The sequence below is a fragment of the Hyperolius riggenbachi genome, chromosome 12, assembly GCF_040937935.1.
Source record: "Hyperolius riggenbachi isolate aHypRig1 chromosome 12, aHypRig1.pri, whole genome shotgun sequence".
NCBI lineage: Eukaryota > Metazoa > Chordata > Amphibia > Anura > Hyperoliidae > Hyperolius > Hyperolius riggenbachi.
This window is the reverse complement of record NC_090657.1, coordinates 148,146,467-148,162,802: the sequence shown is the minus strand read 5'-3', so window position 1 is coordinate 148,162,802 and position 16,336 is coordinate 148,146,467. Positions and strand designations below refer to the sequence as shown.

The 16,336-nt window shown below is 45.1% G+C and overlaps 1 protein-coding gene across 1 annotated transcript in view; it reads right to left on the bottom strand.

Moving 5' to 3' along the window:
• Positions 1-1,916, bottom strand: part of LOC137540876 (protein-glutamine gamma-glutamyltransferase E-like) — a 36,123-nt gene extending 34,207 nt beyond the window's left edge. Inside the window, exon 1 of the mRNA XM_068262064.1 lies at positions 1,710-1,916. Within this exon, the coding sequence (XP_068118165.1) occupies positions 1,710-1,845 (136 nt within the window). The 5' untranslated portion in view covers positions 1,846-1,916. The remainder of the gene's footprint in view (positions 1-1,709) is intronic.
• Positions 1,917-16,336: the final 14,420 nt, after the last annotated feature.

Sequence of the window (16,336 nt, the reverse complement as noted above, 5' to 3'; positions counted from 1 at the left end):
CTTCTCTGATCAGTCTGTTACCCGTTATTGACCCAGCATGTCTGATTCTCCTTGACCTGATCTTGTGGCTTGAACCTGGCCTGTTTCCTGGACTGCATATTTGCTGCCTGCCCCAAAGTTAACGTTTCTCCTGGATTCTGCAAATACTCAGCTTGTGACTCCAATTATGAAACTGATCTGCCTGCCCTGACTCCGGCCTGCTCTGGCTATGCTTCTTCGTTGGACTCCATTCGGTCTCTTCAGATTGTGGTGTCACGTGTTCTCCCTACCACTTTTGGTGTACCTCTCACTTGGTGACTTGGTGTAACCTAGTGGGCACTAGGCAGCAAAGTCCACTGACCCTTGTGGGTCGGGTAGCTCTGGTGAACAACTGTGGTGACTTACATGTGTGAGTGTGTTTGGCTCAATGGTAAGGTTATTTCCCACATTATAGCATCCACTTGTGATGCTCCCTGCATTGCAGTGACCTCGCTCTGCAGTCCTAAATCTCCCTTGTAATCCAATCCCTTGATTACAGTGTCCTCAGGGATTGTAAGCCAGTTCCAATATTTACAGTGATAGTGATTATAGTACCTTTGGTTACACTGCAGTGCCCCACAGTTGTGTTGTTTGCCAGATATAGTGTCCTAAGTTATAGATGCCCCAGTTACAAACTCTGTAGTATTTATCACCCTGCCTTCCCCCTTATTAGTAGCCCCCAGTTAAGGTGTCCTTAGTTATAGTTCATCTAGTTTAGTTCCCTAGTAGATGTAGTCCAGTTCATGAAATGCACAGAGTAGTGCAGTGGAGCTTTATTTTGCTTTACTTTCTCTAGCACTAGGTCTGATCTGTTCTTGTCTTCATTGCATTGCACTGCCAAAATCCTCTGAACAGCTTCAGATTGTTCTTGCATGTCATACAGGACCCCTGGGACCCTTATGGAGGTGTTCAGCAGTGCAATGCATGGTATAGTGAGTAGGAGAGTGACCCAACCCAATGCTTGAGATGGTAACATACTCTGCTCTTCTGTGCAACCCTGCATATGTGCATTGGGTGCTGCTATACTGGCCACCCATGCTCTGGGGGTTGGGAGGTTGTACTTGTTATATTGAAAGCTTACACGGGCCACACTTGTTGAGGGTAGTTATAATGGCTACACATTATGGCAAAGGGGGTGCAGGTCACACTTGTTGTTCGGAGGCAGGAGTAAGGCAGGCCACGCATTGTTGGGGGAGGGGGGGGAATAATATTGGCCAAGTTTGTTATGGTCAGCCTCACTTGTTATGATGGGAGGGAAGAGGTAGTCAGGTCACACTTGCTGTGCAGAAAAAGTGGGTGCTATAGTGGCCACAGTTGTTATAGGGTGGTGGCTGCCTTTAAAATAGAGAGCATAAGGGTGGATAAAATTACCACAATTATGTGTGTAACCTAAATATTTTTGAAAGGGTGTTCTGTGCTTTGTGGTTACCACTGCTAACCACCTTCTGTGGTCACAGTGGATCACTCATTAGGCATCTAAGACAGCTAGCTGCTTGCATGCCAAAAATCTAGCAAAAAAAGACAGTCAATTTGGTATATTCAATCGGAACTGAAGTGATATCATATATTCCTTTTATCTCAGTCAATTTACAGCCTGTGTAATCTACTGGTTTTCAAAGTATAATGACATGGTCTCCTCTCATTTAAAAACAAATACACACTGTATAGATACACAGACACATGGCAAATACCTTCACACCATGGATTAAAGAGCAGAATGAATCCTCCGAAGCTTTGGTATACATCATAGCCTCCACTGTTGACTTGTATCCCCATACGATATCTTCCAATGGCCACATCAGCTGGAGAGGTTATGGTGACAGTCATAAAGGTCGGACTGTGAGCATTTGAGACTGCGCTCCAAGATTTTCCACTGCCCCAACTGTTTATAGGTACAATTATTCTGGAATTTGGTTGAGAACGGCCTGAAAACAAGCAAACAGATAAAAAACAATTTGTATTAAGAAAACAGTAATTTTCCTTTTTTTTTTTTTTTTTTTTTTTTTTTTAAAGGTGCGTACAAAATTTTGTCATCTGTCAAGATCAGGAATGAATCCCTTGGGTGACAGTTTGAGGACTGATGTACAGACATTTTTTATTGCTAAGGAGGGGGTGGAGGGCTAACTGAGTGGCACATAGCAGGCATAGTGAGTAGAAAAATGTCCTTGTCCTGCGCTTGATCCAGTCAAACCACCATTCAGATCATTTGCAACGTATCAAGTGGGATTGGGGGACGCTGCTGTTATACACACACTGAAATCACCCAGAGGAGGCCTTGGGTCCATTAACATTTTGTGTGCTCCATACACGGTACATTTCAAGGCCCTTCCTTAGCCCCCATAGGAAATACAACTATGGTCCTCACATCTTGGGCTTGGTGTTAGAATAATACTTTTATTTCCACAATGGCTACCCAATGACCATCTTTTGTGTTTGCTAGAGTATGCTTTTGATGTACCAAATGATGCAGAGTTTATCCACATTACCTGTCTCAGCCCACCACCTGAGGTTGTCTTCAGGCTTCACAGGTCTGTTGAAGGTAAGCCTCATGGAGAATGGATCACCTCTCCTTACAACAAGCTCCCAGGTCATGTAGTCATTGGTCCTGTGTGCTACACTGTTGGGTCTGTATAAGAGGTCTGCCCTTATAACATGTAGGGCTGGAAAGAAAACAAAAATGTTAGATGTCAAATATAGGGCCTGTCTTGGATATGCGTGGCTAGGGTTGACACACAGGGTTCCACAAATACAGACAAAGAAGAGCATCAGCTTCTCCTTAAAGCAAACCTTTGAGGTTTGCATGGCATAATTTAAGATACTTGCCTCTGGAGGGGGAAGCCTCTGAATCCCAAAGCGGCTTCCCCGTCCTCCAGCACAGTCTCGTTCACGCTGGGACCCCCGAAGTGTGGCACTAGCTACATCCTGTTCACTGTTCTTCGTCAATGGCCAGGTCAGATCAGGTCTGCGCTACTGTGCATGCGGCTCACACCTGCACAGTAGCGTGTTCGCGATCCAGCCCAGTTACTGCCTAAAAAAGCAGAGCGGGACGGAGCTAGCATACATGCGCGAGGCACAGACATGCAATTGACAAGCGGACTTTCTGGGGTCCCACCACTAGAATGAGACTACAGAGTAGAAGGGGGAAACCGCTTTAGAAATCAGAGACTTTTCCCTGCCAATGTGAGTACCCCATTGGGGCACTTTTTCACTACAAGTACCCTTTAGTGATTCCATGATGTTCCCCACGAGATACAATAAAACAGCCAGCAATGTGTACTCTCAAAATTATCTGTCTTGTTAAATGCACAAATATAATACCTTTTTTTTTTTTGGTTTAGCATGTCAAGTTTATTGATAATAATAGATAGCACAAATAATCAATGCGCAATTAAGAAGACAGTAAATACAGTACATAATGGGCTTGATTCAGTAGCAGTGCTAACTGTTAGCACGCTTCTGAAAAGGCCATTATCACGCCTAAACTCAGTTTGGGCGTGTTAAACTCAGATCGCGCGCAAAGACACGTGCACAAAAAACTTTGCGCACGCACAGCGATGTGCGCGCGAAGTGCCCATTCACATCTATGCGACATTTTGCGCGCACCAGACTTAACGGGACTTTGCGCGCGATCTGATTTTAGAAACAGTGCTAACCTACTTAGCACCCTGGTTAACACGCTCAAAGTCTTTAGGCATGCTAAGTAGGTTAGCACCGTTTACTGAATCAAGCCCAATGTGTTGCATCATGTAAACCCATTATAAACAAGACAGAGGCAAGTTGATGACATTATATAAAAAGCTAGATAAGAGATGCCAGTATTGGCAGTCACATACTGTATATACCGGTAGATAGTTACAGATTGCCCAGCAAGGTGATCCAGAACTCCTAGGATCATGTTTTCAGCAGTGATGCATTGTGGGAGACCTTATATGCTCACTCCAACCTGAACAATCGCAAGTACCTTCTGTTTTTAAAAATGAAGTCAAAGTATAAGATGATACCCCTACCTATGAAGTCTTAGTATGTGGAGAGTGCATCCAGTCTTTGCCAGATTTTGCTGAATTCGCTCTGTGCAGTGCGCACCTCTACTCTGCAGTATGGTCTCAAAATATGGAAGAGTACTATATGCTAACTTGGCAAGAACAGCAAGGGTGAAGAGGCGCCCAGGATGAATAAGGTCTCGCCCACTTCCTCAGGCCAGTAATAGTGCCACTTCAAACAAGCCAGATAGCCAGGGAGGCATCCCTGGCTATCTGGCAGGTGATAGTGGCACTATAAGTGGCACTATTACTGGCCTGAGGAAGTGGGTGAGACCTACGAAATGCATTGCCAGTGCAAATAAAAATCTTTATGTTAAAGTCCTTGTTAGTGTCATAGGAGAGGTAAGCCACCTGTTATTTTCTTATTTTATTGTGCTTTTAACAATGTTTTATTCATCCTGGGCGCCTCTTCACCCTTGCTGTGCTAAGTTTAGCCTCCCCCTCATTTTCTTGAGGGGGTGGCTTGTACGTCTTAGTCTGCGGTGGCCTCCTGCAGATCTAATCTACAATTTTTTGCAACCATATCCCATCCGGCCATCGCTGGATTGCCTGAGTGGAGAGACGGCCTGATTCTCTCCATCTGCCCCAAGAGTATATTTCTTGTTGTTGACTCATTCATTTCAGAAAATAGTGACGTATTGCGCTTTTAGGCTCCTGTTGTTCCTGTGTTTTTTCCTAAGGTGATCCTTCACCTCCCCCCCCCCCCCCCCCCCACACACACACACACACACACTTGGCAAGATGTTTACTCACTGTACACTGCAGACTAGCAAAATAAATTGTTTCTTGACCTTCTCAGTGATGGTGCTGGCAAGAATACTTACAATGCACACTTTAGGATCTACTGGTATAGAGCAATCTATAAAGTCATACAGGACCCTAACTGTGTGGCCTTATATCTATTTACCTGGGAACATAACAGATGGAAGAAGAAGCCACATGTATTCTGACATTTAGAGATTTGGTATGTGTGGATATGGCAAGCACTCGTAGCCACAAAGATCTGATCAAACTGATCATCCTGCCAGAATACAACACAGAGAGGGCAACAAATAGCAGCAGCTCAACTTGAAGGATACACTCTCATAGAAAAGTGCTTATGCATATGTCTACTAGTTTGGCCAAACCAGGACATATACATAAGTACTCTATGATGCAAGGGTTGTGTTGTTGCTGGATGATTTAAAATTGTATGTTTTCATGAATTATGAGGCCTTATGGACTTTGCTGAAAATTCCCCAGCAGAAATATACATTTGAAATAGCAGAAAGGACTAGCACTCAGCATCCAAACTTAACCTTAGTGAAATATCCACAACTTGGATCCAGTCACACTGTGCCACCGCCGTATACAGCATACAATTAGATTCAAAAGAAGTCCAGGGCGGGCACCAGTGTATATTCGCCAAATAAGTTTTACTTCTTCATTGATGGTAAAAACCAAGGAGGCCCCCAATGGAGACTGCTCGACCCTACCTTACAGATGTTTCGTGAGGGCTTCACATCATCAGAGGCATTCCGGGGGTGCAGGGAGGCCGGTATACTGCGCCATTACTGAGCTCCTCTTTCAAATGAGCATGGCGTCTGATGTCACCGGACGCCCCTCCCATCGTATGTGTACGTAGTTACGCGCTCCCGTCATGGCATGCATATTGCACAGGCGCAAGTCCAGGGGCGTAGCAATAGGGGTTGCAGAGGTAGCCACCGCATCGGGGCCCTTGGGCCAGAGGGGCCCCGAAGGGCCCTTCCTCAACTACAGTATTAGCTCTCTATTGATTCTGTGCTCATAATAATCACTTCTATAGATGCTTTGAATAGTGGTAATTATTAACAAACTGTTCCCCGTCCCCTTTTTGCACCTCTGACACTGTAGTTGCCATTGGCAGGTTTTGGTGCACCGTATCAATTGTTATGTATAGAGTGCTTGGGGGACCCCATTGTAAAACTTGCATCGGGGCCCACAACTCCTTAACTACGCCACTGTGCGAGTCCTACGCGTACCTTCTTGCTATAATATGCTGTTGGGGTCATCGGGGCTGGGTGCTGGATGGGAGGTATGTTTCCCCACTATTTGGACTAAGGTCCCTTTAAGAACCATATGTGTGTCTGGAATGGAGTCCAGATATTCTTTGGCAGCAAGCCAGTTGCTGCCTCTGTTGTTTATTTCTAGGGGTGGACTCCTGGAATGGGAGGGAAGAAAGGACGAGCCTTCCCATTCCGCCTAGGTACACACCTGGCTTTCTGTGGAGCTGAGGAAGCTCTACCAACAATTTGCATATCAAGAAGCAGCTCACATGCAGTCTGTGTGGAATTGAGGTGGAGGAGCATGTGTTCTGCTCAGCTCCTGACAAGTCTGTTTGGAGACATTGCTGAAAGCCAAACCATACTGCTGTTTGTATGGTTTTGGCCTAAGGAAAGGAACTGTATTTGAATGAGCTGGACTGTTACTACTTCTATGGACTACAAAGCTGAAGTAAGCTTTCATTTACTTTCCCATTTATGCTGAAGTAAAGCTGTTTATGTTTACAAGACTTTGTTTTTTTCTACCTACATAACAAAATCCGCATATACATGTCAAACATGCACAAAGCTGAAGCAAGGGCTACAAGACACTAATCAAAGTTAGAAGATTTTCAGCGCCAGCGGGATATGCATATTATAGCAGGCATGCATAAGAAGGTATGCATAGAACTGCGCAATATGCATGCCATCACAGGAGTGCGTAACTAGGTACGCATACGATGGGAGGGGCGTCCAGTGATGTCAGACGCCATGCTCGTTTGAAAGAGGAGCTCAGTAATGGCGCAGTATACCGGCCTCCCTGCACCCCTGGAATGCCTCTGATGATGTGAAGCCCTCACAAATTGTCTGTAAGGTAGGGGGGAGCAGTCTCCATTGGGGGCCTCCTCGGTTTTTACCATCAATGAAGTAAAACTTATTTGGTGAATATACACTGGTGCCCGCCCTGGACTTCTTTTGAATCTAATTGTATGCTGTATATGGCGGTGGCACAGTGTGACTGGATCCAAGTTGTTGATATTTCACAAGGTCAAGTTTGGATGCTGAGGGCCGGTCCTTTTTGCTATTTCAAATGTATATTTCTGCTGGGGAATTTTCAGCAAAGTCCATAAGGCCTCATAAATCATGAAACATACAATATATTTTGGTGAATATACACTGGTGCCCGCCCTGGACTTCTTTTGAATCTACATAGAAATAAACATTTCCTAGCATATCTCAAGTGAAGAAAGCGCCATGGCATTTTTCCAGCAAGGGAGCAGGACCACGTGCTGGAAACTAGCCTTTGGGAGGGATTTAAGGGGAAAAACACATCAGGTAATTTAAATTTCCTATTAGAAGAGGACTTAGGGCCCATTCACACCTGAGCGGGAATCGTGCGATTCACGCTCATGGCAAACCGCTAGTGGCTTTACAAAAAGCGCTACACATTGGCCTCTATTCATAAAACATTTGGGGAGAAAAAATTAGTGGAGGGAAAATACCGCATCGGTATTTTAGACTTCTGGGTGGTCATTCATAAAAATCTTTCCAGCTGCGATAGCAGTGCGGAGATTTCCCGCTGTAGGCTGGCGGTAGGCTGTCGGTAAGCTTGCGGAAACACAAACTGTCAGAGTCCCTCCGTGCGCTGCTCTCTCTGCTGCTTGGGAGGTCTGTCCCATTCACTTGCATGTATTCTGCACGATTCTCGCTACATCCGAGGAAGCGGTATTTCCCGTCCGCATACCGCTTCCTCCAATCTTTATGAATGGACATTTTGTTACTTTTCCTAGATAAATCTTGAAAATCACCGCACAAGGCGGAAATTTCTCGCTCTGCTGGGGAATTGTAACTTTTCATGCGGAAACAGCTTTTATGAATGCACACTTTGCTAAATGGTCGGGAAAGTCAGCTGTTTTGAGCGGTAAACTTGCGGTAAAGTTTTAAGAATAGAGGCCAATGTAGCAAGTGGCAGTGTTCTCACTGCCGCGTTTGCGGTTAGCGATAACCGCAAACGCGCTGCATGCAGCGGTTTGGCGGCGATTTACGATCGTGATTAGCATGCAAAGCACGCTAATCGCGATCGCTCCAAAGCCGCCGCAGTGTCCAGTGATTTTTTTTTTCCGCCTTTATTGCGGGAAAATCACTCCCGCAAAACGCCGGCGGTAATCGACGGCGTTTTGCGATTATAGGTGTGAAAGGGGCCTCATAGAATGTCCAATTTACACTGGATGTCTGCTGTAAAGTAAACCTGGGACTACAGATAAAAGTAGTTTTATACATACCTGGGGCTTCCTCTAGCTGCCTTCACACTGATCCGTCCCTCGCCGTCGTCCTCCGCCATCTGGCCCAGAAATTTTGGGAGTCAGGATTTATTGCGCATGCGTTGCCGCTTCCGTCGCTGGGAGAGTTCTGTGTCTGTGCAGTACTACTACTACCACAGGAGCGCGACGGGAAGCGTGCATGGCCGTACCGCGCCTGTGCCGAATGGCCAAATTAACAGGGCAGATTATGGAGGAACGAGGTGGCCGAGCGACAGATCAGCGTGAAGGGGGCTAGAAGAAGCCCCAGGTATGTATAAAACTGCTTTGCCCATAGTCTCAGGTACACTTTGTTTGCTTAAAATATTTTCTTAAAGGACCACTGTCACGAAAAACGTAAAATTTAAAATGCATGTAAACACATTCAAATAAGAAGCACATTTTTCTCAGAATAAAATGAGCCATAGATTACTTCTCCTATGTTGCTGTTACTTACAGAAGGTAGTGGAAATCTGGCAGATTTGGCAGGTGGACGGAGCAATTGCCATTCGCTAAGTGCTTTTAAAAATAAAGAAACCCCTGAGAATCCCCAATGAGGAGATGGGCTACTCCAAAACCAGTTGGTTCTGTCAGATTTCTACTACCTACTGTAAGTGACAGCAACATAGAAAAAAATACATTTATGGCTCATTTAACCATTTTAGCCAATTGGACGTGACTGTCACATCCAAAAGGCTGCTGTGCGCGTTCCCGTTCTGCCTACCGTTAGCCCGGAGATCAATGAATGGAAACAGTTCCCATTTATTGATCTAAGCCCCTGGTAGTTCTCATTAGAAGCCGCGGTCTTTCTGAAAAAAAAAATCACGTCCTCCCTATACTTCCTGTAAGCGAGAGATATAGATCAATATATAAATCAATTTATTGTTATATGTAGTGATAGTTATTGGTGAACGAATGGGAGGTGAAATTTGCTTGGATGCATAAGGTGAAAAATACATGCAGGCTGAAATGGTTAACCATTTATCCCGCCTGGACGTGATTGTCACGTTCAGGCAGCTGCCCCTCCTCCCCTTTCATTGATCTAAGAAAAAACAATGGTTTCTCATCAGAGGCCGCAGTCTTTATGACAAAAAAAAAAGTTTCCCGTCCTCCATATGCTTCCTGGAAGCAAGCACTTCGCTTCCAGGGCTAAAAAAAAAAATTTCACTGTGGCCATCTTGTGGCCAAATAGCAAAACTACATCTACATACATTTTTAATAAAATAAACCCACATTACATTTGAAAATTAACTGTTTAACTCCCACACCTGAAACTACTCAAATAAAAATTTTAATGAAGAAAAAAAAATTACAATTAAAAAAGAAAAGAAAATTACAATTAAAAAAAGAAAAAAAAATTACCTAAGGGTCTGAACTTTTTTAATATGTGTGTGAAGAGGGTATATTGCGAACATTTTTTAAAATATAAGCTTGTAAATATTGATGGACGCAAAACTGAAAAAATTCACCTTTTATTTCCAAATAAAATATTGACACCATACATTAGGATAGGGACATCATTTAAATGGTGTAATAACCGGGACAAATGGGCAAATAAAATACATAGGTTTTAATCATGGTAGCATGTATTATTTTAAAGCTATAATGGCCGAAAGCTGTGACATATTATCTTAAACCTTGCATTAACTCAGAATTAACATCTGATTGACCAACCATAGGAGAAATGTCTTTGCGTCCTCCATATTCCTTCAAGGGAACCTTAAAGGGGCACTATAGCGAAAAATTGTAACATTTAAAATATGTGAAAACATATACAAATAAGAAGTACGTTTTTTTTTCCAGAGTAAAATGAGCCATAAAGTACTTTTCTCCTACGTTGCTGTCACTTACAGTAGGTAGTAGAAATCTGACAGAAGCTAGGGTTTTGGACTAGTCCATCTCTTCATGGGGGATTCTCAGGGATTTATCTTTTTTCAAAAGCACTTAGTGAATTGCAGTTACTCTGTCCAATTGCCAAAAAACTGTGTAGGGAGCAGGGAAGCCAGCCAGCATCATAATTTAAGTCCCTTTTTAGGGAATATCTTTATAAAGAATAAAAGCCTTGCTGAGAATCCCCTATGAAGAGATGGACTAGTCCAAAACCTGTCACTTCTGTCAGGTTTCTACTACCTACTGTAAGTGACAGTAACATAGGAGAAAAGTAATTTATGGCTCATTTTACTCAGGAAGAAACATACTTCTTATTTGTCTGTTTGCACATATTTTAAATTTTTCGCCATAGTGCCCCTTTAACTGAGAGGGATATGAATGTTTCCTTTTAAACAATACCAGTTGCTTGGCAGTCCTGCTGATCTTTGGCTGCAGTAGTGTCTGAATCACACACCTGAAACAAGCATGCAGCTAATCCAGTCTGACTTCAGTCAGAGCACCTGATCTGCATGCTTGTTCAGGGGCTGTGGCTAAAAACATTAGAGACGCAGGATCAGCAGGAGAGCCAGGCAACTGGTATCATTTTAAAAGGAAAAATCCATATTTCTCACAGTTTAGGTTCCCTTTAACTATGGTTTTCCTTTTTAAAGTAAACCTGTATCAAGAATGAGCAAATGTGCAGTCGTCCTAAGGGCCCTTTTCCACCTGCAATCGCTAGCGTTCACGCTGAACGCTAGCGATTGCTGAATCGCAAAACCGGCGATTCCCCCGACGTTTGCGGCCGCGATTTTGCTATGCTATGCACTGCATAGCAAAATCGCGGCAATTATCGCTCCGCCGCGCGTTCGCGTTCCCGACAAAAGCGAATCGCGGTAGTGGAAATGACCTACCGCGATTCCTATGTTAAAAAGCAAACCGTAGCGATTGTAAAATCGCTAGCGGTTTGCGGTTTTGCGATTCAGCCAGCGCAAACGCGCTGGTGGAAAAGGGCCCTTATACTGATATAAAATGCATGCCACAATGAGAGCTTGAATATTAATGAAGTCCTACTCTTTACATGTGAAACAAAGGACATTTCTTAGCAAACCACCCCCCCCCCCAAAAAAAAAAAAAAACCACCATCAGAACAGGTTAAATGTGTATACAGGTAGTCCTCAGCCTGCCAAAACCATAAAGCGTCCCGCCACTATCAACGGACCCGCCAATACCGGTGGCCGGAGAGATATGTAAAGAGCGCACTTCTCTTGTGCAGACTGGCCGAATTTACGGTACCGGCGATACAGAAGGCTGAGAACGGCGGCGTTGGAGCGATCCGTGCGCATGGGGCTGGTGGAAACCCCAGGTATGTATAAAACTTTTAGTTTGTCGTCTCTGGTACACTTTAAGAATTAATCTACAGTCCCTATCTTGTTGCCCACAGACTGGCTGTATATAACGAAAGCCAGACAAGTTTGTACGTGGTGGTTACATAGTTTATCTCCAGGCAGTCTGATCTCCTCCCACATCCCAAAAATATACAGCTAAGTTAATTGGCTTCCCCCTAAAAAAAAAACCAAAAAAACCAACAAAAAAAAAACCTGTCAAACATATGACTATGGTAGGAAATAGACTGTAATTTCCTTTGAGGGACAGTTAATAGCAAGACTATATACTGTGTTAAGCACTATGGAAGATGTCAGTACTACAGTATATAAATCTATATATACAGTGGTGTATATGTTACGGCCAGAACCCGAAGTGTGGCCACTTCTAGTTCTGGCCGGCCACTTCGGGTTCTGGCCGGCCAATGCGCGAAGTGGCCGCAGCGCTGCGGCCAATGTGAGAAATGTTTTGTTGACGCCGTCTCGCCGCGGCCAAATTGATGACAAACTTGCTTAATTTTAATGAAATGTAGCCGGCGGCAATGTCATAGATGAAGCCGCCGGCTTTCGCGCACTGCCTCTCCCCGATCCACCCTCCCTCCTCTCCCCGCCTCCCATTACAATACATAGCAGCCGGGCGGGGACATGCAGCCGGAGAGTCGTTCGTCGCGGCAGGGGAATCCTGCCGTTCCTGCAGAGCGGGTGCTGGCAGAAGCGATGTCTGCAGCCTCCCCCGCTCTGCTGCCCCTGCTGCGACGAACGACTCTCCGGCTGCATGTCCCCGCCCGGCTGCTACGTATTGTAATGGGAGGCGGCGAGAGGAGGGAGGGGGGATCGGGGAGAGGCAGTGCGCGAAAGCCGGCGGCTTCATCTATTCTATGACATTGCCGCCGGCTACATTTCATTAAATTAAGCAAGTTTGTCATCAATTTGGCCGGGCGAGACGGCTGTAAACATTACATTTCTCACATTGGCCGCAGCGCTGCGGCCACTTCGCATATTGGCCGGCCAGAACCCGAAGTGGCCGGCCAGAACTAGAAGTGGTGTACATGTGAGAAGTTGGTCGAAAATCATACATCATTCCAAACATTTTTTACAAATAAATAACTGCAAAGTGGGGTGTGTGTAATTATCCAGCCCCCTGAGTCAATACTTTGTAGAACCACCTTTTGCTGCAATTACAGCTGCCAGTCTTTTAGGGTATGTCTCTACCAGCTTTGCACATCTAGAGACTGAAATCCTTGCCCATTCTTCTTTGCAAAACAGCTCCAGCTCAGTCAGATTAGATGGACAGCGTTTGTGAACAGCAGTTTTCAGATTTTGCCACAGATTCTCGATTGGATTTAGATCTGGACTTTGACTGGGCCATTCTAACACATGGATATGTTTTGTTTTAAACCATTCCATTGTTGCCCAGGCTTTATGTTTAGGGTCATTGTCTTGCTGGAAGGTGAACCTCCACCCCAGTCTCAAGTCTTTTGCAGACTCCAAGAGGTTTTCTTCCAAGATTGCTCTGTATTTGGCTCCATCCATCTTCCCATCAACTCTGACCAGCTTCCCTGCCCCTGCTGAAGAGAAGCACCCCCAGAACATGATGCTGCCACCACCATATTTGACAGTGGGGATGGTGTGTTCAGAGTGATGTGCAGTGTTAGTTTTCCGCCACACATAGTGTTTTGCATTTTGGCCATAAAGTTCAATTTTGGTCTCGTCTGACCAGAGCACCTTCTTCCACGTGTTTGCTGTGTCCCCCACATGGCTTGTGACAAACTGCAAACTGAGTTCTTATGCTTTTCTGTTAACAATGGCTTTCTTTTTGCCACTCTTTAATAAAGGTCAACTTTGTACAGTGCATGACTAATAGTTGTCCTATGGACAGAGTCTCCCACCTGAGCTGTAGATCTCTGCAGCTCTTCCAGAGTCACCATGGGCCTCTTAACTGCATTTCTGATCAGCGCTCTCCTTGTTCGGCCTGTGAGTTTAGGTGGACAGCCTTGTTGTAACGATCGGTGTAACACAGAGAGAATCTGATTATTGATGATTTGCAGTATCACCGATAATCAGATATATCACTAACCTCTGGATACTTGAGTAATATGAGTGTTTGGTGCAACAGTAATACTTTGAGGAGAATACCTGGGGAACAGGTATCAGGGCAGTAGGCAATACTGTCCTGGAGAACAAGTACTTTCCAGTAACCTGGGACTCTCCCGAAGGGAGGAGCCAGACTAGGGGTAGGAAGGACCAGAGTGTGAGTGACACCAAAGGCAGAATATCACTGACTGATCTGTGAACTATCTCTTAACTGAGAAGATAGTTCTCGAGGTCGGCAAGCCAGGTCGGCAACACACGGAAAGACAAAGTACAAAGACAGGAGACTGATTCGGTAATCCTAAGGCACGCAGGGTTTGGCAACAGAGTATCAGAAATAGCAAGGTACCGAATCAGTGATCAGAAGAGTGGTCAGGAAAGCAAAAAGTCATAACAGATAATAAACAATGCCTAGTCTTGGGTGTGAGGTCCGTGATCATCAACACCCTGGAACTAGTCTAAAGCATAACAGAATAACACAGATTCTAACAAAAGGTCTGAGTGCTTCCACGTAGTGATCGCAACGGCAGACAACCAGAGAATGACCAGCACCCAGTATATATAGCAAAGCGCTCTCCAGCGCCTCCCCTAAGTGCTGGACCAATGGGAACTGGTTGAATCGTCAGCTGACCGGCTTGGTCAGCTGACTCCCTTCTGGCTGTCATAAAAGTTCTGCCTCTCAGCGCGCGCGCGCGCGCGTCCTTCTGAACCTGTGTGGACTATCAGTCCCAGCCACACCAGACGTGTTGTAAAGCACCCGCCTCGCTGGACGCGGAACCGGCCGCACCGCTATCAGAGCATGCGGCGGTTTCTCCGCGTTCAGCCACACTAGTGGATGTAGGCCTACGTGTGCAAACCGCCGCGTTGGATGCGGAATCAGCCACCTTGTTCTGAGTACACGCGGCGGCTTTTCCGCGTTTTCTCACACTTGTCTTGGTAGGTTTACAGTTGTGCCATACTCCCATTTCTGAATAATCACTTCAACAGTGCTCCGTGGGATGTTCAAGGCTTTGGAAATCTTTTTGTAGCCTAAGCCTGCTTTACATTTCTCAATCAGTGGTGCTCAGCAGAGCTCGAATATTCGAGTAGCTCGAATATTCAAGCTCTTTTTCAGCTATTCGAGCTCGGTATTCGAGCTCCGAATAGCTGGAGCTATTCGAATGGGCTATTCGAGTGAACTCGAATAGCCCATTCACTATTCGCGCTATTCGAGCTAACAGCGCTATTCGAGCTCGAATACCGAGCTCGAATAGCGTCATAGCCCAGATTGATGTCCTTAGAGCCAATCAGAGGGCTCCCAGGCCCTCTGACGGCAGCCAATCACTGAGGGGGACCCTGGCCAGCCCCTACCCTATAAATAGCGGCCGCCATGTTCCGATTCTCCGTCCTTGCCCGACTTTGCACAGAGAGAGATCTGCTCCTTTGTGCGTTGGCTTAGCAAGAGCTTTATTGTGGTCATTTACCTAGCGTTTTTGCTCACATACACCTCCTATATACACCTATATTGTTGTTAGTTAGATAGACATTGTATTTTAGTTAGTAGCTTTTGTGTTACATAGAGAGAGACTCAGACAGCTGCTGCAGGCTTACAGCTTTAGGCCTCAGGGCCTTGCCTGTGTGGGCAGCTGTTCTCTCCTGTCCTCTGTTTATTTCTCATCTATACCAGTATTTCTGCTGTCCTTTAGTACTGATTGATTGTATTTTGTATTGTAGTTATATACTGTAACTGTACTAGGACACTCACTGACTGTCACTGTTCATAGGCTAGCTCCTGCGTGTGCGTGCACTCACTGTCTGTGTACTGTAGTGTACACACACTCTATTTCCTTCTGAATAGTTATATACTGTAACTGTACTAGGACACTCACTGTCACTGTTCATAGGCTACTAGCTCCTGCGTGTGCGTGCACTCACTGTCTGTGTACTGTACACACACTCTATTTCCTTCTGAATAGTTATATACTGTAACTGTACTAGGACACTCACTGTCACTGTTCATAGGCTACTAGCTCCTGCGTGTGCGTGCACTCACTGTCTGTGTAGTGTACACACACTCTATTTCCTTCTGAATAGTTATATAATGTAACTGTACTAGGACACTCACTGTCACTGTTCATAGGCTACTAGCTCCTGCGTGTGCGTGCACTCACTGTCTGTGTAGTGTACACACACTCTATTTCCTTCTGAATAGTTATATACTGTAACTGTACTAGGACACTCACTCACTGACACTGTTCATAGGCTACTAGCTCCTGCGTGTGCATGCACTCACTGTCTGTGAACTGTAGTGTACACACACTCTATTTCCTTCTGAATAGTTATATACTGTAACTGTACTAGGACACTCACTGTCACTGTTCATAGGCTACTAGCTCCTGCGTGTGCGTGCACTCACTGTCTGTGTACTGTACACACACTCTATTTCCTTCTGAATAGTTATATACTGTAACTGTACTAGGACACTCACTCACTGACACTGTTCATAGGCTACTAGCTCCTGCGTGTGCATGCACTCACTGTCTGTGAACTGTAGTGTACACACACTCTATTTCCTTCTGAATAGTTATATACTGTAACTGTACTAGGACACTCACTCACTGACACTGTTCATAGGCTACTAGCTCCTGCGTGTGCATGCA